General features: G+C 34.5%; 2 protein-coding genes across 2 annotated transcripts; both read left to right on the forward strand.

The window, feature by feature from the left end:
• The first annotated feature begins 162 nt into the window (after positions 1-162).
• Positions 163-11,683, forward strand: LOC148181487 (tRNA-specific adenosine-34 deaminase regulatory subunit ADAT3). The gene is made up of 3 exons (XM_088050010.1): positions 163-252; positions 5,209-6,525; positions 11,592-11,683. The coding sequence occupies exon 2, from the start codon at positions 5,309-5,311 to the stop codon at positions 6,281-6,283; it is 975 nt and encodes a 324-aa protein (XP_087906136.1). The 5' UTR covers positions 163-252; positions 5,209-5,308; the 3' UTR covers positions 6,284-6,525; positions 11,592-11,683.
• A 482-nt stretch (positions 11,684-12,165) lies between these two features.
• On the forward strand, positions 12,166-12,297 carry LOC148181488 (uncharacterized). The gene has a single exon (XM_088050014.1). The coding sequence runs from the start codon at positions 12,166-12,168 to the stop codon at positions 12,292-12,294; it is 129 nt and encodes a 42-aa protein (XP_087906140.1). The 3' UTR covers positions 12,295-12,297.
• The last annotated feature ends 3 nt before the right edge of the window (positions 12,298-12,300 follow it).

Raw genomic sequence — 12,300 nt, forward strand, 5'->3', positions numbered from 1 at the left:
TAAGCTTCCGCATTACGCAACTAGGGGTCACCACCGATCCTTAAGCTCCGTCGATAAACAGCTAACTTCAATTTCATTCTCTTATCACCTGAAACAACAGGTCGAGTGTCATCCTTATTTTTCTTTACAAATGTTGATGGAAGCAATAATTGATTTCGTTGTGCTTGTTTTCTCGCAGAGTTTCTGATGTAAAATACAGTGAATCTGGTAATTTACGGTTACCTGTCAGTTCTTCACGTTGTCAGCTTTCAGGTGAGCCCCCTTTAATCAATCAATTTTTGTTTATTGAAGGAAAACTATTGATTTTAATGAAATAAGTTTTGGTAATGTGTTATTTAAGACACCACCGGATTTGAAAATGTGCGAATCTTGAATTAATTGAGTCGGGAAATGTGCAGACTTAAATAACGCGTGTTGACACCATGGAACGGAGGTTAAATGATTTTGATCATTACGAGGACAAAATAATTATTAATCGTGTCTTGGAAACTCAATGTTGCCGTTATAGACGTTGGAAGAAAATTAAAAGAAAAATTCTGCAGTACGGTATGTTGTTAATAGATCAGCATACAATTAACATAACTAGTTGGGTATGAAATGTTTATTTTTTGTGCGTGTAGTTTATCGTAGACAAGGTTTTTTATTATCATAACCACGTGTGAACGGTTTTAGGAAAATAAAACAAAGATGACTTACAAGAAACTTGGGAAGGCGATTGCTGAGGATGGAAATTGATACGAGCTTCAATGCGAAATCCTATTATTATATAATAAGTATTAATATTAGGTGGCGTAGAATGTTTTAGGGGGGTTGTTTCTTACACAATTGTGCTCAATTTAAAAGTAATCTAATAATAAGAATGCATTATATCAATGGTAATAGTATTTTTTCATTTTTTAGTTTAAAAGTTGTAATCCACCAGATCCAGAATGGCATTTGAATTTGACAGTGGACAGATCTGAGACAGATATGCGATAATCAGTGGCGTAACATACAGCGGCGTCTTCCGAAAACTATTTGCGAATTTAATTTTTTGAATGCCCAATTAATTATTAAACATTAATGAGTGCATGAAGAGTAATGAAACATAACTTAATCGTTTTCTCGACCACAGTCGTCTCGTCACTTTGGTGCATTCTAAAGATGTAGAGCCGTTGAAGTGAATGATATCTGGGAAAGTTTTATACTGTTTAAAAAGACAAATGTTACGAGTATGTAGGCAGACAATGATAAACTAAATAAGATTCTATTTAAAATGTCATCTTTATCGAGGCGCAAAAAGATTTTTTAGTACAAATATCGGGAGATCAAATAAAAAATCATTCTCAGTTATACCTTTGGAATTCCACAGCTTGTCTTTATTGTCACATTGACAGCTACCAATTTTGAGGTTATTAGATGAAAACTGTCTTGAAATGCAAATAATGGAAAGCAAGAGTACGTGTTGTGGTTAGTTTTTCATAAGAGAACTTTTTGCAATATAAATCTAACATGACAGCGTTGTCGAAATCGTTTATTAAAATTTTTCCAAAATTTCTAGTTTGACGTCAAATTACTTGACAGAAATAAAAGACCAACCGAGGATGAGTTTTTATTTGATCTCTCGATACAAACGAAGTAAGGTGTCTAAATGGACCAGAGTTCAAAATTAGTAGTAGAAAAATATGACGTTATTTTTGGTCAATTTCTGTGTTATTTAGAGAATAAACCCCACAAGGAAGTGTAGACAAATAAACAAGTAAATATGAGATTTTGGCGACTAAAAACGACTGTAAATTCCGCATTTTTGTTGCTGTTCGTTAATGTTTTTTTTCCCGGAGAATTTATTTTACATTTCTGTGGGATTGCCCTACACTGTTGAGCGTTCTTCTGCGAATATTAGGACAAATGTATTTATTTGATTTGACAAAAATATACAGGGTGTTTTGGGTGACAAACTTTACCAGAGTGTCTATTTGTGAGTAGTAAGTAGGTCCCGAACACAAAATCGTATTTTCTCGTATGAAAAATAAATCCGAGAAAACGCACTTTTTTGCCAAAGATGGCGCCCCTCGCGGGCATTTGAAGGGTTCAGAGAAGATGAGGTCCAAGCCAGGAGGACTTACACATTCTTTGCACTACACCATAACTAAAATCTCTATTGTGAGCCATTGTGGCCACAGGAAAACCGCGATAATCTGTCACGAATGTTATTTCTCGACGAAACACGTCAATTAACTAAAGAATTTATTGGTATGTATTTACGTAAAACTTACAACAAAGGCCAAAAAACTTATCTGAAAGTGAACAAAGAATATCCTTTTTTGCAAGAAGCTTCGGTACGAATTTTCTTATCTCTACCAATTTATGAACAAAACAAATTATTGTCTACAAACGGTGGGCTCAAAAATTGTTCAAAACCAAAAAATGTTTTTCTTTTAGATTATTAAGAAGACAACCAAAACCCCCAAATACCTGTATATAGGTGTCCCAGAACTCGTGACCCAGAGAGAACAGGCAGATGCCTGTTACACAAAACCAAAATTTCAAAACGAAAAATGATTAAGGCAAAAGATAATCGAGGCCAGTTTGCGGTTCAGAAGCAATTATTATAAATCTTACTAGGATTAAAATTATTCTTAAAGATTATTAAATATACTAAAAAAATAGTAAATATCACACACGGTTAGCACTAGATTAAAATTGATTACCTACGTGAATTTGGAGCGCTCCGTTTCCTCTACATGTACAAAAACAATAATTTTTCTAGCTTTATAATTAATAGTGATTTTGAGCCGGGACACTTGCGTTGGCGGACCCTGTATATTTTAACGGGCGGAATTTACGAAATTTTATTTACAAATTTAAGCAGGTGTGAAAATTATTATTGTTGTAGAATCAGTGTCAAATTATTTTACGATAACAAACCTTTCCGTAAGGACTATTTCCAGAACTTCATGAAAAACCAAATAACTGTAAACTGAAGTTTCCCTTTAATAGTTTTTTTTTTACGTACATGTTATCCAATACTGGTGTTATCAGAAAATCTGCTATCATTAGATTCTCGATTTTAATATCACTTGAGGAAATGATGTAATTAATACACTTTTATTTGCTTGAAAAGTTAACATATCTTTGCTAGTTAACACGTTATTCAAGAATGTTGTCGCTTAATTAGCAACCTGAAAATAAAAGTACGTATTGTATTGCTTCTGTTTAAAATGCTTTAATTACATTTTCTTGCTTTACTTCTTTCGTTACTTATATGCACTGCCCTGCAAAATCAACCCATACTGATTTTTAAAATGGCTTTAAAAAAATTATTGCCGATGCACACCAACTTAAAAGAACTTCAATTTGATAGAGCATTTATTCGACAATTCGAAAATGCAAATTAAACTTGCAGCAGCATTTTGGAATCCTTCTAGAACTAACAGTTCCATCAGCTGTCTTAAAACAAATATGTAAAAGCATGTATTAAGCACCAGTTTGTCAAAAAAAACGTAATTTATTAAAAAAAAAACAACAAATTTTGTGTTAATTCTGTGTTATGTATGAGTGTTCAAAAACAACAAAAAGCTCTACGTATAAAATATTCATTTGACTTTAATATCTTTAGAATATAATTATTGACTACCACAAAAGTATTTTATCCAGAATTACATTTAGTTACATTTAGCATTCAGGAGTACTGTTAATCCTAATAGCTTACGTACACATCTGAAAGTGATTAATGATCAGACCTTTCTCTGCGAAACATAATTCATTTGCTCCCTTCATTTAGGGCGAGGGAGTATTAATGTTGGTACGAGTCTCCATAAATCATCGTTTCAGTCTATTCTCAGTTATGATTGCATTCTAATTGAATCTTAAAGGATTTGCTCCAGTCCTTTCAAAGTTCAGAGTTGTAGAGTTGTTTGTCCTTTTTTTTCGATGTCCATCTAAATTGATTTTATTTGCAGATACACATTTATCACTTACCAGGTGTCAAAATCTATTTCGGACAAAAATTATTGTATCCAAATCTCACATACTTGTAGCATGTTATTATGTGCAAAATCATCTACGTAATTCACAATCTGTAGTCGTAGTACAGATATCAGTTATCTATGAAAGTCTCAGATGACACAGAAAGCGTATATTCGTACCAAACTGGAACGAAAAAATAACGACGACATTATTGGAACACCTGGTATAATACATTTGCCCACTTTAAATTATCGAAGTTCGCCAGTTCGGTTCTATCATTAATTTTTAGTTTATGAGTCTTTTAATATAAATAATGATTTGAAGCATGGTCGATTTTATTCTTTATGCCAACAGGAAATATTTATTGTTGGTTGAAATAAATCTCTTTAAACACAAGCTTGGTTGCTGCAATAACAATGTGTAAATAAACACTATTACATGTCTAATTCCTTTTTTTTTTAAACTGTCACGTTTATATGAACAGAAGCCAATTTTTGTCTCATCACAATCCTCGTGACGAAATGCCCACCAGTCGTTTGACGACAGCTTTTCACTTCATTAAAAATATCTAGACGAGGATTTGTAGTACAATTGGATAATGTCCCGTTCGATTTAGATAGAAAACTTGTTTAGGATCCAATTTTTCCGCTTGGCTTGCTTGGCAGATTTTTAGCACGACTTTGAAGTAAGTTGCAGAATGCAAGTTTTATGAGTGCACCAAAAAACGTTCAAAATACATAAATCAGTTGTGTTGCAATTCAAACTTGCAATTTGACTAGAAAACTTTATCTCGTTAACAAAGAGGCTGTTAAAAATAACATTTAAAACAAAAACGTTATCTGTTTATGCTTTAACGGTGTTTACATACTCTTCCTCTTAAATGTCTAGTTAAATTTAAACCATTTAGCGATAACATGTGGTGGTATTAAAACAATTTCCCTGGTGTTAAACCCGTGGCGAAAATTGTAAGTAAACAACAAGTTATAATCATAATGTTATTTTTTATTACATAAGCGTTATTCACGGCTTCCTTGAAGTCTGTACCTAATTTAACAAAAATAACTTGGCTGTGTTGAAACCGTATCGCATCATCAATTTCGCGTCATCCCCAATGAGTCTTCTCCACTGTAGTAAAGTCGCCGTCCACTCCTGTAACAAAATACGCCTTGATAATTGACTATTATTGATTCATATGATTATCATGTATCAAAAACGAAATGCACTAATGAGAGTAAACAAAGTAATGTGAACTTGTGTTAGGTACCGAGGTCGAGGCGTGGAATTGAAGAAGGAAAATTGCCGCATTTAAGCAAAGCACAATGTGCTAATTGTGACGAACAAGTGCTGCTAATTTCAATGAATGTGTGCACATTTTTGTAAAATGAACGAAGCGAAGAGACTAAAATTAGAAACGGCAACAACATTAACCCCGATCTTACCCGACGAACTGTGTAGGGAATTGTCATTGATCGACGTTTATGTTGGCAAAATTAAAGACCCGAAAACCACGTCGAAAGTGGTGGTGATGCTAAATTCCACGGTGCCAATACAACAGTTGATTCACTTGAAAAGAGTTCGATCGGCAGAAGTTCTGTTGTTTCCAAAAGGAAGCGAGGGCGAAGGGGATGTCCTTTCGTTTCTGGGAGAAAAGGGGTTTGACACGACTCTAATTGAGGAAACAGTGAGAGTTGTGGGGGTGGCAGCAACGCCACCGAAAGTACGCAAGCAGTATGAGATCGTGCAGAAGTTATGGCCGTGTAACTTCCACAGTAACGCCTATCTGGAGAAACTAAGCACGAATACTTTGTTCTCGGAATGCGAGCTTGAACTACACGCCAAGTTCATGAAGATAGCACTCGACATCTGTGAACTAGCGGGTGTTAAAACTAGCGCTGTTATAGTAGATCCTGCTTTAAACTCCATTGTGGCTTTTGGTTTTGACCAAACTTCCCAATACCCGACGAAACATGCCGTAATGGTAGCTATAGATGAAGTTGCAAGAAGTCAAAAAGGAGGAGTTTGGGACCGCCACAATGACCACGCCACCACTGAAGACTACCTCAGCAAGAAGTACGAAGATTTAAAGTTCGGCCATAGCACCTCCAAGGAAGGTCCGTATTTGTGCACCGGTTACTCCGTCTACTCCACTTATGAACCGTGCATCACTTGTGCTATGGCTCTGATCCACAGCAGAGCCAAAAGGGTGTTCTATGGTGCTAGCAGCCACAACGGTGCCCTAGGGAGCACGTGCAAAATCCACGCCATTGAGAATCTCAACCATCATTATGAAGCGTTCTCTGGACTTTTGGAAGTGGAGTGTCGCTCACTGTCGTGAATTATCGCGAGGTGCTAATGAATTGACGTACGTGTTACGCTAGTGATAAACCACCCTTAATAAGTGAACAATTCATTCGATTAAAGCGACTGATTCCTTGACCTCTATAGAGTAGATAGTCGTTAAACTTTTGTTATAGGAGATAACGCGTGTTTTGATTAGCGATATTGACAGAATCGTTTAATTTGAAGCGTTGTGTTATAGCGTGTGGAACTTGTTGTCATGTTGTAATGGAGATTTCGGTGAGTTTTATTGCGCTTCTAATCTGATTGATACATAATCGCCATTAAGTATCGAACAGAAATGGAACAATTATCGTTAAATAAATTCATCACTGAACTAGGCAGACGTGTCATTCATTATATTTTTAATGTTATTACGTAAGAGCAATTATTGTCGGTGTTTATTTTGTACTTGTTACACGGTTTTTATCGTTTTATTAAGTAAACTTGGAATTAGATGTAAGTGCATGTCATATTTTCCACTTTTTTTTACTCTGTTTGTGTTGGTATTGTCTGAATAAATGGTGAAGAAAAAATTATTTTTTATTTTTAATTGACCATCCTTGATGGAACTTGCATAAAGGTACCATCTGTTTATTATATTTTTAGTTATTTAAAGATGTTATCTAATGATTGACTGTAAGAGAGTGGCAAGTGGCTACTTTTCCTTTTAAATTTAAAGGGTTTCAAGGCATATTGCGACACTCGAGTTTGGTAATAAAGTTAACACTCCTCTAGTAGTGCTGGGTTCAATTATTCTGTTTACCTCCGAAAAGTTGCACTTTTTCTTATTAGTTTACATTGTTATTAGATTTTTTCAAATTAGAATCGTTTGTCCACAAATAACGTGTTTGGAATTCTTATGGTTGTTGACTGATTATACCCATTTTTATTTGTTTAATGTGTTTTTGACTTGTCTTTTACTTCATTATGGAGTTTTTGTCTTGTTGACATAGTGATAACTAGGTAACCATTATAATCTATAATAATTTAGGATAGAATGGGATAATTTAGTTGGTGGGTGAAGTCAGTGTTCTTTAAAGTAAGAAATAGTTCACTACGTCAATTTTATATCAAAATTTTTAAATCGAAAAAGTGACAACCAGTTCTAATCAAATTAGACATCGAAAAAAGAAAAAATCGTTTTAAAACATCTAACAATAAGATCGATTCTCTCTTTGATGAAAAAGACGTAGAATGAAGTCTTTTCGCTCTAATCGCACTAGATTTTTTTTGTTTTGTTCGAACAATGAAAAGTTTTTTGTGTAACTGCATATCCCGAATTTTAAAATTCATTTTTTTTTATTTACATCATGTGATTCTGTTTCGGTAGATATTTTTTTCGGAATTTTTGGTGCCTCATATCTCCGGAACCATGACAGATGTATCGTTTTCGCCCTTTTGTTGCTAAGAATCCGGTTTTACGAATTCAAAAAAAAAAAACACATTTTCCGACTCAAAACTATCTCAATCGAAATCTAGCTGTTTTGTGAAGCAAACTAAAGTTATTGTTACGCATCTTACTCATAAATGGACACAGAATCCAAAACTGTCTAATTTTTCCCGTCAGCAAATAACTGAATTAGAAGCGATTGAAGTTTCGCATAGTAAATTTTAACTTCTGAATTTTTTTTTGGTTTATGGGAATGTCTCCGAAACTACGACCGATAGAAGGAAATGATTTTCTTCATCATTTTTCTCGCGTTCTTGTCACGAATACGACTATACTTGTTTCGAATTGAAATGTAGTTTTTAAAAAACAAAAATCCGACCAACGATGAAAAAAGTTGATTTCTATTGTGTGATCTCTCAGACCATAGAGCTCGAGCTGCCAAGAGTATTGAAAGTCGTTTTCGCTCTGAAAAAAATTCTTGACAATGACCCCAAAAACACTTCATGAAAACTGGTTCCCTGAAATTGGTCAATATACATAGGTATAATTTATTTGTGAAGCAAAGGGATTTAACGCAGTATTTCACGCAGAATCTAAAACTGCTAATTTTTCCCGTATGTCAACAAACAACTGAATTAGAAGCGATTGAAATTTCGGGTTGGTGCCAAACGACAAAAATTTTGAAGCTTCAGAAAATTCGGAACTACGACAAATAGAAAGATGCGGTTATCGTCATCGCTTTGCTTGCCCTTTTATTGGCTGTCTTGCATATCATACTCCTATATTGTCTGGTTATATCATTTCGACAAAAGTCGGAAATAATGAAAAATCTTACTCGTATTTAGATCTGGGGTGCGATTCTCGAAATCACACTAAAAGTTTAGTGCATTAAATTTTAAGTACGAGAAAATCAGTGTGGTATCAAGAATAGTGTATTCTCCATTATCAAACTAAAAAGTGCACTAATATTTTAGTGTGGTCTAAATATTAACTTGGGAACATCGCAAAAACAGTTTGTCAGGTGGACTGATCTCAAAAAATTAACCTTTCCAGTCAAATGTTCAACAGAAATAAATGCAGCATTAAGGTCCCCCACAAGACATCACAGCACAATGAACAAATTTTATAGTTTTTGCTACTTTTTGATACGATTTTTGACTTGTGAAACCATAATCCAAACCTTTAGCGCTGGGTAAAAACTTTTGGTTTTTATACAAGACAAGTTTATGTCTATCTTTATATGAAAAAATGCCCAATAAGTTTGCAAAAAAGAAAAAACATCAGGCGTGGCAAAACTTAGCTCAAAATTTAAAATAAGGTATAATTAAACACCAACAGACAACAGAACAAAATGATCCAGTCAAATAGAATGTGTTAGATTTTAAAGAAATAGTATTTTTCCAATCAATGGTGTTGCAGAAGAATATTATGATAACAGTAAAACCACCGCAATTTTTGGAGTAGGATTTGCATGGTCTTGAAATTAAATGTGTCTTCAGTAAATCGAAAAGTTTTACCGAGTTTTTTATATCCCATATTTTTAATGAATTTTCTATATATTTTGGTTTCATGTAAATTTGCTGCTAGTACATCGAAGTTAAGATCTTCGTCTAGATTCTTCTTCTAATTTCATTACTTTATCAAAAATTTTGGCAATCTAAATAAATTAGCATGCAATTTAGGCTACTATCGACCACACTAATAATTTCATACTGAAAGTTCTGTACACTAAATGTTCACAGAACGTCGACAATACACTTTTTCAATTTTCACACTAAATATGAATATTTAGTGCACTAAATCAAATCAGCACATTTCGAGAATCGCGCCCCTAGAATAGCCAAATTCTACCGACAAATCCTTCAATTCTCTGAAAAATAGAAACCTTCTAAAGTGCAAGTTTGGTTTCTGTTTTTTCCTCTTTTTCTTTTTCTCAAATATAATTCTTATTGACTAGAAGGATTATGTTCTTTTATACTGTGGAGACAGAAATTTGTCCTGTTTTAAATTTTTTGTTTTATTTTTTGATCAGAATTCTCTTCAATTTTCATATGTAATTGTTTTAAGATAAGGCACCACCGTAGTAGCAATTTTGACCTATGAACCAAAATATTCGAGGGATTTGAAAATTTTAGAGCAAGCAACCAACATACGCCGAAAATGCATGGCTTGACTAGAATTGCGTCTTTTCCTTGTCAATGAGAAAGTAACACAACAAATCCAGGGTTTAATTTCTGTTCTTCTGGGCGTGACTTTGCTTTGAAATTTATCCAATAAACAGTTTCCGAATTCCAGCCAATGATCTATCGAACTGGTTGTTTGGGTGCATTTTTTGTTATAAAAATTCCTCAATCCGAGCCAATCAGTGAATCGTTTTTTGTATTCCAAACACATTCTCCATTTTGTGACGAAAAAAGGGTGGATCTTTAACTAGATCTGGAATTGGAATTGGGCACCTTTCCATGCCTCAACTTCACTTTCGTACCTTCTGCGAACCCAAATTTGAATTCTGATTAAAATTAGATTGAATAAAAAGCAATTATCTCCTTATGTCAAGTAGTCTGACCTTGGCAAACAATTACAGTGTCGCCTAAGAACTTTTGTCATTGGAAGAACGCGGGCTTCGACCTCAATCTGCAAACTTTTCCCTAAATTGAAGAATGTTTTTATAATTGAGTGTCATTGTAAAAGCTAATCTGCCTTATCAAAATCCTATAAATTAACGTGTTATCTTAAACAGTCTTCTCAACACTGAAGAGAAATAAGTGGATTCGCAGACTCAATTTTGAATCACTCATTTGAGATAAATCAAAAATGTCGTGCGTCGGAATGTGTATTTTGGAGTTGTCCCAAATTCCATGATTTATTCCAGAAAATCTCTAAAAAACGGTACATAACATGACGCAATGTCATATCCTGCTTAATTTTGAAAAACAGGGAAGTCATCTTTTACATTTCTGCGACAGTTCCGTTAAGTAGCAGTGGGCTTCCAGCTCATTGTTAATCTTCCGATTGAGTCACGCTAATTTTAGCTAAAGCTAAACTCGTGCATCCAAGGCTAGTTCTTGAATCTTGATCTCAATCATTAACCTCAACATGACGTCCATGATTTATCATGAACTGCAGCTGTTTTTTTGTCCCCCCAAACGGAATAACCGCACATAAAAAATTACATAACGAGACAGACGTTTGCAAACGTAGGAGTTAGGATCATGAGCACTTTTTAATTTGTTGTAATAAGGATGTGCGTGCTCGCTTTGTACAACGTTCATGCCCTAGATTTTTGCCAAAATTCGCGACGATTTACTAGTAATTTTATGCACGTGGGAACATAGACACCACATGCTCGTCTTATAATCTCGTAAAATATTTGGCAACGGGAAGTATCGATACTATTTTAGAAAAAACGTCATATGTAGTTATTTCTGAATGGAATTATCCCTACGTATTGCTTGCGTGGTTGTGACGTCCTAATTTAGCGTAGTGTAGTCTTTAAAAAGGAAGCTGACGGGCATTACATGTTCAATTCTTTCAAAGTTGCGATGGGGGAAATAGCTAGAAGTGAGAAAATCCCGAAGTTGTGTTGTTTGAAAAGAGTCATTTACTGTGAGAAATAAAAAGTGGAAACAGATTTAGTTGTTTTTCTATTTTCCGCTAGCACCTCCAATAAAGTTAATCGAAGTTTCTTGTTTTTTTCCGTTTGTTTTTAAGGTAAATAATGATGTAGAAGAGATTTTATTTTTGGAATGAAAGGGTCCACATTGTTGCACGTCAGAGTTATTCTTATTATCTTAGAACAAACTGCAAGTTTCAAGTTGAGATAATCTGAAGTGTTTTCATGCACTGCTTTTGTTACAAAGCATTTATTGCCCTCAATACCTACGAAATTAAGTAAAAATGTCTTTTGTTCCAGAATCTGAATGCATTCAAGGTTTTATCCTGACTCTTGGCTCACTCCTTTGAAACCATCGGCGACCGATCCTTTTAAACTTCCGAGAAGATTTGGTTTTTGGATACCGAAAAGAGAGAAAAAAAGGGGTTTGATTTAAATAAGAAATACTCGTCGTTACATAGCTCAATAACTAGCACACAACCAACTTGATTAAGCTCGAGTTCAAAGAGGCAACAATTAATAAGAAAAAAATACTTTGCTATTTGTTGTGTAAATTGAGTCCAATTTAAGTAATTCAACAATTGATGCGAGGAGCAGTTGTTTAAACAAGGTCTCCGTCAGTTCTAACAAGCTCCTCTTGGAAGACGCTTCTGAATTGGGAACTCGTGTGATCAGTTTGACTTCAGAGTGTGGAAAATTCTGCGGTGTATGACAACTGGATGATTCATACCTTGAATACTGGACATTTATCGAGAGTGATAAAGTTCGCCAAAACGGCCGAAAAATCTAAACTAATCTAAATAGTTGGTTGTGTGTCCGGTGGAGTGCACCCTTGGACCGAAAGGGTTTAACAGTTTAAACAATCGTGTGATAAATGGATATTGAGTTGAATTATTTGATAAATAAAATGTTAACGATAGATAACAGCTTGCTACAAAATCACCGTCAAAGAGAAACTACCGGGATCAAAAAGTTGTACAACTCGTTCTTTGTTATGTTCTAAAAAAAC

This window comes from Gnatocerus cornutus, chromosome 1 (genome assembly GCF_029298725.1).
Source record: "Gnatocerus cornutus isolate USDA-ARS CGAHR chromosome 1, icGnaCorn1.1, whole genome shotgun sequence".
NCBI lineage: Eukaryota > Metazoa > Arthropoda > Insecta > Coleoptera > Tenebrionidae > Gnatocerus > Gnatocerus cornutus.

What these genes read in the sequence shown, in the direction of transcription:
- LOC148181487 (XM_088050010.1), top strand. Translation starts at nt 5,309, where the DNA reads ATGTGTGCACATTTTTGTAAAATGAACGAAGCGAAGAGACTAAAATTA.
- LOC148181488 (XM_088050014.1), top strand. Translation starts at nt 12,166, where the DNA reads ATGGATATTGAGTTGAATTATTTGATAAATAAAATGTTAACGATAGAT.